Source organism: Branchiostoma lanceolatum, chromosome 12 (assembly GCF_035083965.1).
Source record: "Branchiostoma lanceolatum isolate klBraLanc5 chromosome 12, klBraLanc5.hap2, whole genome shotgun sequence".
Taxonomy (NCBI): domain Eukaryota; kingdom Metazoa; phylum Chordata; class Leptocardii; order Amphioxiformes; family Branchiostomatidae; genus Branchiostoma; species Branchiostoma lanceolatum.
The window spans coordinates 16,306,471-16,320,414 of NC_089733.1; the positions used below are offsets into that span (position 1 = coordinate 16,306,471).

General features: G+C 41.9%; 1 protein-coding gene across 1 annotated transcript in view; it reads left to right on the top strand.

The window, feature by feature from the left end:
- LOC136445799 (MAM and LDL-receptor class A domain-containing protein 1-like) overlaps positions 1-13,944 on the top strand; it is a 67,762-nt gene that overhangs the window by 47,035 nt on the left and 6,783 nt on the right. Inside the window, exons 74-94 of the mRNA XM_066443939.1 lie at positions 314-404; positions 1,209-1,352; positions 2,034-2,162; positions 2,983-3,240; positions 3,757-3,906; positions 4,567-4,704; positions 4,737-4,990; positions 5,363-5,453; positions 5,985-6,125; positions 6,551-6,804; positions 7,591-7,681; positions 8,001-8,135; positions 8,616-8,761; positions 9,256-9,369; positions 9,793-9,877; positions 10,329-10,562; positions 11,245-11,433; positions 12,041-12,163; positions 12,561-12,698; positions 13,034-13,159; positions 13,691-13,824. Of these exons, the coding sequence (XP_066300036.1) occupies positions 314-404; positions 1,209-1,352; positions 2,034-2,162; positions 2,983-3,240; positions 3,757-3,906; positions 4,567-4,704; positions 4,737-4,990; positions 5,363-5,453; positions 5,985-6,125; positions 6,551-6,804; positions 7,591-7,681; positions 8,001-8,135; positions 8,616-8,761; positions 9,256-9,369; positions 9,793-9,877; positions 10,329-10,562; positions 11,245-11,433; positions 12,041-12,163; positions 12,561-12,698; positions 13,034-13,159; positions 13,691-13,824 (3,165 nt within the window). The remainder of the gene's footprint in view (positions 1-313; positions 405-1,208; positions 1,353-2,033; positions 2,163-2,982; positions 3,241-3,756; positions 3,907-4,566; positions 4,705-4,736; positions 4,991-5,362; positions 5,454-5,984; positions 6,126-6,550; positions 6,805-7,590; positions 7,682-8,000; positions 8,136-8,615; positions 8,762-9,255; positions 9,370-9,792; positions 9,878-10,328; positions 10,563-11,244; positions 11,434-12,040; positions 12,164-12,560; positions 12,699-13,033; positions 13,160-13,690; positions 13,825-13,944) is intronic.

Here is a 13,944-nt window from a genome sequence, read left to right on the forward strand (position 1 = left end):
CTAATGACCATTTCAAGATTAAAAGGACAATTTCAGCTTTGTTTTATTCCTTGATATACTCCCTGGCAACATACAAAATACAAAAGTAGATGATAAGAAAAATGTACATTTAGTAACTATTGTATGCAGAATAAGATGCAGAATTACTTTATAAAGTTTGCAGTACTCGTTAATTTGATTTGATTTATTTGTTTGGCTTTATAAAGACCTACAGCCAGAGCTACCCAACTAGCTGAAGACTATTACATGTAGAAAGGACTGTTAACTGAACAATACACAATATACAATGTTGTTGTGCGTGATGTGATTTCAGGTTGTGTTTGAGGGCGTGCGAGGCCAGAGTTTCCGTGGAGACATCGCCATAGACGACCTTCAACTCAGGGACGGCTCATGTCCTCCACCTGGTGAGCCTTGAAAAAACCTCAGACTGATTTTGAATAAACTCACATACTGGCGCAATATCTGTGAGTTAGGCATTTGGACCTAAAGGTAACATCAGGTACAGGTACAAAGGTTAAGGTACAGGTCTGGACCTGAATCTGTACCTGAACTTAGGATATTTGGACTTTCTTATTACACAACCAGGTAATCTCACCTGCTGACGTTTCGGTGTCTGTCAGACACCTTCTTCAGAGCTTCTGACTGGAGTACTGCTTCTCATCGCTATAAGTAGCCGATGTAGGTGGCGCTTTGCGGCGAGAACGTAATCCCAAATATGGCTGAGCTTGTATCCCCCCTCGTGTCTGACAGACACCGAAACGTCAGCAGGTGAGATTACCTGGTTGTGTAATAAGAAACTCCAAATATCCTTTGTTCTACCAACCTGATGAAATTATTTTCGGATTTTCCTGAACTGTTTGAAAAAGTAAGCTGTGGTCTTCAATGATGACAGAAACATGAAAAAACAGCTAACAAAATATTTAGCTAGGCTTCAAGTATCTTATGCAGCAAACCCGTTCTCTCTAGAGGATCTCGAGCAAAAAATGTTGCCTATTTCAACAACCATACAATCTAATCATGCTTTACTATAACAACTTAGGCTGATATTTTTTCTTTATTCCCGGAGCTTATAAACTTACAAGACTTGATACAATGGGCTACAATAGTCCAGACTTAGGCTGCTGAAAAAAAACTAAGTCTTGTCTTTATGATACTGGATCTTTGACATCTTCTTTAACAGTGGTCATTGACTTTTTTCTCTTTGACAGGATTCTGCAATTTTGAGCAGGGGCTCTGCAGTTGGTCGAATGCTGGACCAATCACAGACCAGTTTGACTGGCTGCGTAACCAGGGTGGCACACCGAGCTCCGTTACCGGCCCGGCTGTGGACCACACCACTAACACAGATCAGGGTAAGTGCCGGTGCTGTGACCTGTCTCTTCTTCTATAAACAATGACGAAAGGGCTTAATCTGTAATCTGCCTTTTTTTCTAGCACGTGGAAAAGGTTAAGATGGGTAAAAATCGTTGCTGACTCCAGTTTGCCTTCTACATTTAGCAACGTAATAGTGGGGCATGCATATTATTGCTTTTAGTTTACCAATAGCAGAGTTTGACATTATGATAAATTGTTCACAGTGGTAACCAAAGTCCAAAGTTGGAGGGTTTGCTTCAGTCAGTTATACTTGTGTCTTTAGAATTAGGTTTCTGGCTTCTAGTTTATACATCGATGAATGTTAGGATGTTAGAGAATGTCAAGATATGCAAGGTAACAGGCTTGCTCCAAATTACTAAATTGTTGTATTCATTACAACCTGCTTGCTTATAAGCTTTAATACCAACAAAATGAAAAAAATCGAGGGATAACAATGGCATTTTTCTGCAGGTTTCTACATGTTTACTGTTTTTCAAAGTGGTAAATTTATGTTACCCAGCAGATTAATGTTAATGTTAATTTTTGCTGCAAGTTTCTACATGTTTACTGTTTTTCAAAGTGGTAAATTTATGTAACCCAGCAGATTAATGTTAATGCAGGTTACTTCTCATTTTATGTCAACAAGATTTTTAAAATGTTATAATGACTTTTGTTTGCAGGCTTCTATATGTTTACTGAGGTGAGTGACACGTCGCTGGTGCAGGGAGACCGGGCCATCCTGTGGAGTGAGCACTTCCCAGCTGCAACTGACTCCTGCTTCTCCCTCTGGTACCATATGTATGGAACAAGTAAGGGCAATGTACTTTTAATTATCATATCATCATTACCATGTTTCATGCTCTTAACAAGTTTGAGCATGCACATAGTTTAGAATCCAGTATTCTCTATTGTACATCCGTCAAGTCTCTTCCACTTTAACAAGTTTCCAACTCTATAAGGTTCTTATTCTGTGACCTTGGTATGATATGATTGGGAGAATTCTTTTTATCAACAAGAAGGGAAAGATGTAGATGCTTGAGATAGACAAGTTTTCCTCTGTGTGGATGGTGTTTAGTGCCAGGGATGGGTGTGTTTCTGCTTGTGTTTGGATGGTGTTCAGCACCAGGGACAGGTATGTTTGTGTGTTGATGGTGTTCAGGGACAGGTGTGTGTGTGTGTGTGTGTGTGTGTGTGTGTGTGTGTGTGTGTGTGTGTGTGTGTGTGTGTGTTGATGGTGTTCACCACCAGGGACAGGTTTGTTTACATGTGTGGATGGTGTTCAGCACCAAGGATAGTTATATTTGTGACTGTGTGAATGGTGGTCATCACCAAGGACAGGAGCGTTTTCCTGTGTGTGGATGGTGTTCAGCACCAAGGACAGGTGTGTTTTCTTGTGTGTGGATGGTGTTCAGCACAAAGGACAGGTGTGTTTTCTTGTCTGTGGATGGTGTTCAGCACCAAGGACAGGTGTGTTTTCTTGTGTGTGGATGGTGTTCAGCACCAAGGACAGGTGTGTTTACTTGTGTTTGAATTGTGCTCAGTGCCATTCCAGGTGGCTTGTGGTTGTAAGAAACATGTCTTTTTTTTTACTCCAACTTAACTTAATCTTAATTGTATAAACACTTGTAGACGTTGGAGCACTCTATGTGCAGAAGTACACCCAGGGTGCCTTCCAGCCAGTATGGGACATCCAGGGACAGGTGGGTAACGTCTGGCAGTTCGCCAACATCAGCCTTAGCAGCAACACAGAGTTCCAGATCACCGTCATCGGGGAGAAGGGCAACGGCTACACGGGAGACATCGCTGTGGACGACCTGAACTATCAGGAGGTGTCATGTGGTGCGGTCCCAACCCCTGCTCCTACCACCACACCAGGACCATCACAAGGTGAGATCACAAACTTTTTTTTTCTTCCGAAAATAATTTCATCAGGTTGGTAGAATATAGGATATAGGAGATTCTTTTTACACAACCAGGTAATCTCACCTGCTCACCGCAAAAGCGCCACCTACATCGGCTACTTATAGCGGTGAGAAGCAGTACTCCAGTCAGAAGCTCTGAAGAAGGTGTCTGACAGACACCCAAACGTCAGCAGGTGTGGTTGTGTAAAAAGAATCTCCTATATCCCACAAACTTTTTGTTTATGTTTTTATTTTAAATCAACCAATCCACTTATGATACAAAATGTGGATCTCTTTATTCTCCACTGCCTTCAAAAAAGAAGTCAAACCCAACCATAGTCAACCATAGTTAACATAGAACTTTGAATTCACAGTAGACTAGACAACTATTTTGATTTCCATGTATCTCCATGTACTTGTTTGTCTGCAATTAGCCTTCGGGCATGAACTTGCAATAAAGTTATTATTATTATGTATTATTGTGCTTTTTCTTAAACTGCAGCGCCAAGCAGTTTTGACTGTAACTTTGAGACAGACCTGTGTACCTGGACCCAGTCTGCTACAGATGACTTCAACTGGAGCTGGCAACAGGGCAGCACAGCAACGAGCAACACTGGACCTGAGTTTGATCACACTCTTCAGAACAGCCAAGGTTAGACATTTCTTAGAAGCTCCAGTTGATACTATGGCTTACTGTACACTGCCATTAATCATTAACAAAGTTAGTGCTATTGCTATTGCACAGCAACCAGTAACACTGGACCTGAGTTTGATCACATCTTCAGAACAGCCAAGGTCAGGCTTTCTTAGATACACCAGTTAGTTCTTCAGCTCACTGTCCACTTGGATTGGTTTCAAAACTAAGATTTCCTACAACTATCGTGCAGCGGGACTCCCAGACAACCAAGCATGGTAGGGCCCCCTCACAAGAATGCTCTAAACAATGCTTGCAGTTAGATGTGCAAAGGTTTGGTTGTTCAGATTGATATAACGCTGCGTGCCTGCAAAGCTGGAGTGTTAAAACAAAGGGTGGTTATACCAGCTACACAGATACAGAAACAGATACAGAAATTAACCTTCTTCCTGCTGCCTAACTCTGTAACCAATAGAGAATGGGGTGCCAAACGGCTACTTAATTGTGCTAGCAGGTTGAGGATCTGCAGTCTTTGCAACATGTCTTTTGTTTTCTGGAGGTGTTGGCCTTGTAAAGGATGCATCGATCCTGTTGCCAACACCTCTCAGATTTCATTCTGTGAAGTTTGATAAATAAATAAATAAATGTCATTGATATTCGTTGTCTCTCTGTCTACAGGTCATTATGTGTTCATTGAGACCAGTTCTGGAAACATGGGCGACGCAGCTCAGATCATCAGTGCCCCCATCACCCCCACCTCTAGTGGAAAGTGCGTGCTGTTCTGGTACAACAGATTAACAATCCACATTCTTTACAGTATGATCCATTTAATGTCTTTCTGTCTCCAGGTCACTATGTGTTCATTGAGACCAGCTCTGGTAACATGGGCGATGCTGCTCAGATCATCAGTGCCCCGATCACCCCCACCTCCAGTGGGAAGTGTGTGCTGTTCTGGTACCACATGTACGGAGCACACGTCAACACTCTGAATCTCAAACTGCGCGGGACCGGAGGTGATCTGCTCCTGTGGACGCTCCAGGGAACCCATGGCAACGAGTGGAGATACGCACAAGTCAGAGTCACCGAGCCCAGCACATACTCAGTAAGCAAAATGTGTTTCTTCAAAAAGTCAGCTACATTGTTCTTCTTCTTCCTTAAATGTCAAAGGAATAGTGACTCTGGTGACCACCTAGGTCCTCCCACCTCAAACATGTCCAATAACATTTTCAGTCTGTTAATATCAAGAGCTCCCATTTTCAGCTGTGTGCTCTTCCTCTCTCTGCTTGGTTGACCCCCTTCTCTTGTAGCCCTTCCATCAACCAAGAAGTTGGGACATTTCTGTACCTAGACAAACAGTTTGTCTCAATGTTATTGACAACATCGGCCCCTGTCAGGTTGATTTTACCAAATGCCAAGGCATTTGAATGTAACTTTTACACAAGTTTCAATGCCATTTATCTGTGACTTTGTCCAGCTGGTGTTTGAAGGGTTGCGCGGCTCCAGCTATGAAGGCGACATTGCCCTGGATGACATCGCAGTAAGAGACGGAGAGTGCCCACCACCAGGTAACTTGTGTTCCCAATTACGGTCATTTGTGTTGTTAAAGTTTTTATGAACAGTTGAACTTTCAGACTGGGACCCTCACACACCATGCTGCAAGCACACATGCAGTATTTTGAGGGCAGTTTACAGTACCAGGGGCCAACACTATGGAATAAGTCTCTGCTGATCAAGGAAAAGTCACCACAATAACAGATTTTAAGAATGGACTGTTACAGTAGTACATGTAAGATATGTTAGTTCTATCGTTATTGAAATTTCTATTTTCACCTTGTATGTACATGCAATATGTGTATGTTCTACATATAGTTTACGGGTGTCGTATGTGTCCTGGGACACCTGTAAAACAGGCTGCAGGCCTGAGTGTGATTTCTCCCTGGTAAAATAATTAAATGAAAAAAAGAAACTTGAGCTCCAACACAATGCTGCAAAATGGAACTGGGCTCTGAACTGGATTTTTCCCCACGGGAGCAAAAGGAAACACAGTCTTAGACAGTCTTAGAAGACATCTTAAACATCCTTTTGTTTGTCCACAGATGCTTGTGACTTTGAGCAGAGTGATCTGTGTGGCTACACCCAGGACATCACGGATGACTTTGACTGGACACAGCAGAGTGGGGCCAGCTCTACAGCAAACTCAGGACCTTCCAACGACCACACCTACTCTACTAGTGTTGGTAAGACATATATCACCTCCATTATCATCTTTTTGCGTCATGTATTCTATTCACTCATACAAAGGAGACGTATTTGCGGTGTCATGAATTCAGGGTGGCAAGGTCACCTTGAAAACGGAAAAAAGATATCCACCATGAAAGCTTTACAACATATCTTTATCTAGAAGTTCTCTGATTTTGTCTCCTTAGCTTGTCATCCACGCATAGCAAACATTTCTCTGTACTAAGGCTTGTACTATTTCCTATAAGGAAATATGTCTGCATAGAGACTTCCGATCAAAGACAGCCCGGGGACTCAGCAAGTCTAACAATACTGGCCTATCCTGCCTCAAAATTTTCAGTTTTGTTTTTATTTAGAAGTTTCCTGCCCTCTTGTCCTTGGCTTTTCTACCTCTCAGTGCTGATACTTGTACTTTTGTCTGTAGGGAAGTATGTCTACATCGAGACCTCCAGTCCAAGACAGCCCGGGGACTCGGCAAAGCTTACATCACCGGCTTATCCTGCCTCGCAAGGGAAGTGCCTGCAGTTCTGGTACCACATGTTTGGGACGGACATTGGCGAGTTGACTGTCTACACAAAAACAAGTTTCGGTCTGAGTCCACAGTGGACGCTGAGGGACAATCAGGGTGACTTCTGGCATGTCGGCAGAGCTAACCTGGCGCACGCCTTTCCTTACCAGGTCAGTGGAATCAGTTTTCTTTTAATGAAGACCTTTATTGCACATTTCTGCCACACTTGGCTAAGTACAGGTCACAACAAAACAATATAACAAATACAGTTCACGGATACAAAAAGAATATGACTATCATTAGATAAATTCTACTCTACTTCCAACTGGAGTTGGGGTTAAATGGACGTTTTGGGGGTCCTTATTTCACCTAAAACATTTATTTGAATTATATGGAGTGAGAAACTGATTGATGATCAGTAAAATGCTTTAGTAATGCTATGGTTATATTTTCCAAGCAAGGCCAGGCCGAGCAGTATGCGAGATTGAAACGTGTGATATAAAAGACAATAAAACACACAAAACAATTTGCCAAGGGCATAATTTGTGTGCATTTCTTGATATATACTTATCTTTCGTTCCCACGATCCAGATTCACGATGCCTTTCATGAACGGGGTCTTACAGACAGATGAAGGTGTAAGCAATAAACCAAAGACCAGTGATCTAGTCATCTAGGTCGTATTGAAGTCAAAGGCGCCGAATGGCTGCCGCCCAGACCCTTGCCACAAAATCCCCAAAATTTCAAGTGTGGATCAAATATGTATCTGTTGCTAATGTATATTGCATGTATGTGAACCCTGTAAACCCTGCATCAATTCAGCACTAGAAAAGCTGCCATTGCATGGGTAATTTTTGACCAATGAAAACCATTAATTTTCCCAACTCTGAATTCACCTGTATGTATTCGTCAACGCTCTCGTGATGTTTCATGCTCAGGGGTTTCTCCTCTTCACAGATTGTGTTTGAAGGTGTGCGAGGCCAGAGTTACCGTGGTGATATCGCCATTGATGACGTCCTGTTGAGCGATGGCTTCTGTGGCCCTGCAGGTATCAGTGTCTTATCTACGTGTTGGAGTAGCCAAAAGCAAAAACAAAGCACTTTTTGTAGAGCTTACTGCATCAAATTTGTATATTTAAGTGCATTTGGCTCCTTATTTTGTTTTTATAGTGCTAATAAAGATGAGAATAGGTGAGTTTGGCTACATGATCTTTCCAAACATATTTTAGAATCAAAGAAGCTATTAAAGAAGTTTGTGATTGCTGTTGCCAGAAACTTACTAAAGATAAGTCATACCTACACTTGTGTAAACCTATTCCATGAGTGCTTTTGCTGACTTACTGAAAGGATTTCTTGATATTTCCACAGGTGCATGTGATTTTGAGGCGAACACCTGTGCTTGGTACAACACACGTGCCCAGGACAACTTTGACTGGGTGAGGCAGCGAGGAGTCACAGCCTCCTCCAACACTGGACCATCAGCTGATCACACCAGTGGGAATGGTAAGTAATCCTATAGATAAAACTAGTTAAGAGAAAGCCATCTTCCTGTCTTGATCTAGACATCTCTACAACTCTACATCTCTACAACCAAGAAACACAACAACTTAAACCCCGTTCATTCTAAGCCTTGCAAACCAGTTCAGGGCCAAATTGCCTGAGTCGCATACCTGCACAACAGGGGTTTGATTTGCCATATCCACATTGAAACTATCTCCATGAGGTGGCTATATGTGGTTTCAATGTGGATCAAGGGGTTTCAATATGTGACTTGGAGCGTTCAGACTAGGCCACATTAATCCTGCTTAGGTGACTGAGTAGGATTAATGTGACTTAGTATGAACAGGGTCTTATACAATTTGAGTAGTGCAAAATGACCAGACTAGGTAATGAGTGTCAAGCAATCATACATGAAATTCAATGCTAAAAATAAGCCCAGGAAAGTAGCTATAAAATCAAGTTGTTACCTTTGATTTCTTCCAGGATATTACATGTACCTTGAGGCGTCTGCGCCAAGACAACAAGGTGACAAGGCCTGGCTCCTCTCAGAAGCCTTCCAAACCGGCCCCCCTGCCAGATGTCTGCGCTTCTGGTACCACATGTTTGGAAACGGCATCGGAACTCTGAAGGTTATTGTCTTTTATGTATAGTTTTAGTGCCTTATGCTTAGGTCCCGATTGCGCCAGTGCCTGCGCCAGTGCCTGTAGGGGGTGTAGCTTTGACTGGACCCCGAAGCCACAAATTTGTCCCGCTGGACTGCCAGGTACTGGAGGGAGAGGTTCCAGTATTTGCCCAATTAGCTCATGTTCTCTATTAGTTACCGGGTGTTGCATTGATTTTAAGTCCAAGTTAAAATGATTCGAGGTCCCGGCCGGGCCCCAAAATAGCCCAGCAGCCGCAAGGTGTCCCACGGGCCCACGTAGGAGTTACATCCATAAGTGAAAAAAAAGCCCGTCAACTACCCAGCGGGCCCCTTTTCCAATTGGTACCTAGTAAGCATTAGCTGTGAATGCTATCAGAATTCCATTCTATTAATACAGCTATCATATTTATGTATTCTTGTGTATTACGCCTAAGGCAGAAACAACTTACAATAAACTTCCCAAAACTCTTTTTCCCACAGGTCTGGATGCAGAAATCATCAACACAGCTGGATGAGATGTGGTCGCTAAGCGGTGACCAGGGTGACCAGTGGCAGCAGGCCTTTATCACACTCAGGAGTGACCAGACCTACACGGTACGTTCAGAAAATTCATGGCTATTCTGACTTGTACTTCTACAATGTCATGCAAAAACAGTATACATGTAGAATGATATTCTATATAGAATGTAACTTAGGTCTCTTATTAGCACAAGCTCAGGCTGTCCTGTTAGGTTTGACTAATATAAATAACGTTAGAAGCAAGCAAAGAAGCAAAATTCAGGGAGGCACAAGCTTTTAAGTTTGTGGTTTGAATAAATGAATAAATAGATAGATAACAATGAAGCTAGAATAAGTGTGTGTTTTTTTTGTAATTTTTTATCCTTGTGTGGCTCAATATTGGTACAGACAACTCTGAAAATGCTTTGTTCTCTGTCCAGCCCAGGAGTTTTATTTTATCTTTATGAGGAGTTTTGAATGAACGTTCTCATGACATTGATACACTTTCTGTCTTAATAGCTGATCGTGGAGGGTACTGTTGGTACCAGCCATACTGGAGACATCTCGCTGGATGATATTGAAGTGACCAACGGAGAGTGTACAGGTCAGCAAGTTGTCGTATGACTGTATTACAATGTAATCACCCAGTATACACCACTTAGCACACAAGCCTCAAGAGCACATAGTAACTTTCTTTATAAAGCTTTGGTTCTTGTAGAATTGCAACTTTAAAAATGTGAGAAGTACCCAGTAGTTGGGTGGAAATTACATGTAGTACCTAGATCCATAGTGGCTGTATGGTACTCTACAATGTGAATCATACTAATTAGGAACCAAAAGATCTGTTCTTTCAGGTCCTTCTAGTGCCTGGTGCACCGTAGTGCAGCAAGTTTCCTTGCTGCTTCAGTAGCAGGGTAATACTATATTTTTACAGGGAGGGGGTGCTAGCCCTTCCCGTTTACAGGCACTTCCTCGAGCACCAGACACCCATTTACATCCCTTACAACAGACAAAAGATACTGGACTAAAATTACTGTTTTCTGTTGTTTCTACAGTGTGTGACACAAAGTCTACCGACGACCAGTTCCGGTATCGATGGGACCTTCCGCCTGTCACAGGGTCAAGGTTCGAGTTTGAAGTTCAGGCCAGTAGCGACGTTCATGTGGCTCTGTCGGCACAGAACCAGAATCTCAACAACATGTACGAGGTCGTGATTGGCGGTTGGGGTAACACGCAGTCTGTCATCAGGACTCCTACCGCAGGACACCAAGTTACGGCCCAAACACAAGGTAGGTTGGGTGGTTGTTGTTACCAGAGATGTTTTTGGTTTTGCTACATATATATATATGCTTTGCCTTTACGGGATTTAATACATACAGATCCAGAATAAGAAGACACTGCAAGAACTTACTGAGTCTACTGAGGGCAGGCCAGGACCGTTGCAGTCAGAAAGAAAACTAGGGGAGCTAAGGAAGCTTGCGACAAACCGGACAAAGTGTAGAGAATTGAAGAAGGACTGATTGCAGCTGCAGGGTGTTCAGAACACTGCAGCAACAGAACACAGTGGACTTCTATGCTTGAGTGGCTGTGGATGTATATACATGTACAGAGATCAACTCATTTGTACAATCTACTTGTAGAAAAATTACTGTCCAGAAATTGAAGTAACAGAAATGACCAAAAACGAACGGACACAGACCACAAACCATTTTTTTGCCATATGTTTTGTACCATGTATGTAATCATGTATGTTGATAGAGTCCAACTTAAATGATGACTATATTGTAATCTGTATCTCTGTAACAGTTATATTTCATCTGACCCCTACCTCTTCCCTCATGACCTTTATGAAAAGTGGCTTGCACACAGATTTGAGCTTCTCATGAATAAACAAAGGTTCAAACAAACAAACAATTACAATGTAACTGTAACAGTGTCTCTCAATTGTTTTTTTGTTTTTTTTTGCCACAGGCATCAACTCCCCAACCCAGTACCAAGGGTTCTGGATCTCCTGGGCTTCTGATGGCACCATCGCTGTTGGGCGTGCAAACGAGGTCAGCTCCTTCATGCAGTGGGTGGATCCAAACCCCCTCCCCATCAGCTACGCTGGGTACTCCACAGGATATGGCAGTACAGGACAGTGGAGGTTCTGTTCAGCAGGTAAAAATTTTGGGTGTTACATTGACAGTGATTTAAACCGTTGTTGTCTCTCTTTGCACAACTATTTTGCATTGGACATACATGTATAGTCTCATTTGTTTTGAGATGAGTAGTAATGTTACAATAGTCTTATGGCATTTTCTTTTTTTTCATTTCCTGTGTTTTGCATGTCAACTGTCTCAGGCTTTGATAAATCAGATGTACCTGACTTTTTGTTAAAACAAAAAGCCATTTACCACATTTATCATAGAACAGTTGCTGAATCTTCAGCCTTCTTCATGAACTACACTATCCGTCTGTACAAGAGACAAATGCAGATTGTGTCATAGTGTTGTTGTGTTAATGTCCAGTTTTCACCGTCGTTCTTGCATTCTCACATATGATTTGTAAGATCAATATGCAATTCAAGAGTACATGTTTATTGTATGAATTATGTGTATTCTTGCTATGTTGATTTTTAATGAAAAAAAAAAAAAAGAATGCATGATTGTGTACTTACCTGTGCTTTTACAAAAATATGGCTTCAATAGTGGGTCAAAGATGTCCTTAAGTGTTTAGTATTCGTCATCCTGTTTAATACAATGTAAATTTACTGTTCTGTTTACAGGAGTCAGCCCCACTGGATCACCAGGTGCCGGGTTTGACTGTGGGAATGGCCAGTCTGTTCCTCTCGGCAACGTGTGTGACTTTAAACAGGACTGCAGCAATGGAAATGACGAACTCAACTGTGGTGAGTGCTTCTTTATATATGCATTTTACATATCCCGTTATACTGCCAATACTATAGCTTACATGATTTATCAGCTGCTGCCCCATCGGTTGTAACAAAAAGAACAAAATAATACTATACTTGTCTATATGTGCATGCAGCTGCATTTAACAGTTATACTTTCAGTTTTTGTGTCTATTTCCCGGATATTTGTAGTCAGCATAACTAAATAGGAACCTCTAGATGGATTGTGATGATTTTTGGTATGTGGGTCGGTATTGGGAAGACAAAGGTCAAGGTCATTTTTTTTGTTTATTGAAATACATAAACCTCTGCTTTTTCATAGGCTTCAAGGAAAGCATTACGGTAACTTTCATGCTAACGCAAGTTGACAATGTGCCCTCTGTTTGCCATACAGGTGCTTGTACCTTTGAGCAGAACGCCTGTACCTGGACTGATGTCAGTACAGGGTCCTACAGCTGGAGGAGGGACCAAGATGGCACCACCACGGCCAACACAGGACCCTCTGTAGACCACACCCTGGGAACTACTCAAGGTAAGTCTGGCATTTCACAGATCTTGGACCTTCACTTGAAAGTTCATCTTTGTTCAACTTGGTAGATTCAGTCTGTATCAAAATTAAGCTGCAATTTCCAACAGAAGACATTAATGTGATATCACCGATTCTGAAGCAGTAGATTGCTCATTCTTTGACAAAGACTGGAGTTGATCAGTCAAAAAGTTGTAGAAATTGCAGCTTAACTTTGGAACAGAAAATCTTTAGAGACCAAGGCCGTGCCCTAGACACAGTGGATAACAACCCACTGCCCCTACGGCCTCAAAAAGGCTATGACACTTACTAACTTTTACCTTCTTTTACCATGTATAAAGGCTGGTACATGGCAGTAGAGGCATACACTGGGACTGCTAACAACCTGGCAAGGCTCAAGAGTCCAACACTCCGGCAAGGAGGACCCGCATGCATGCTCAAGTTCTGGTACCACATGTATGGTTCAGGTATGTGACTAACATTTGTGATGTACAATCAGACAGACTGTCAAGAGCAGTGAATGTCTTAGAATTTCAAAGTTGAAAGTTATACCTGTACATTTTTGAAAATGTATTTTTTTTCTAGACCTTTTTAAGACATTCTTCAAGAATGTCCCTGTTAGGTTGTATGACGTCTTTGCAATGTCTTTTTTGTTCTTGAGGACTTGCTTGTTATCTTTTCAATTGTTCTGAAAATGTCTTGGAAAAAATGCTAACAGCTTTATCAGTTCCTATAAATTGTTCTAAATAATGGATGGTTTCTGAGGGGAGCCCAACCATATGTGTGAAGTAAAGATGTACATGTACTATGTATACAACAATTTTGATAGCACCTTGAAGATACACAGATTTCCATAGCCAGTATTAGAGGACCTGTCAGTGTCATTATCAGTGTACTTTATTACAACTTTTTAATATTTGTATGCCTGTAAGCCCTGTAGTGCATAAATGTACAATAAATGTACAATCAATCATTATCATTGCCATTCCATACCACAGGAATTGGAAGCCTGAGTGTGTTTGTCCAGCGAGGCCCGGTGACACAGACTCAAGTGTGGACACTGAACCAGGACAGGGGCGACCAGTGGAGACAGGCCGTCGTGTATGTGGGCAGGGCCAGGGGAGACTTCACAGTAAGGAAACATGAAAAAAAACTGCAGAATAATGATAGGATTCATGTGTTGAAACAAATACGCCTCTAATAGCATTATATCACCTTTCAAGTACTTGTTCTGAAGTCATTACCTTTTTCA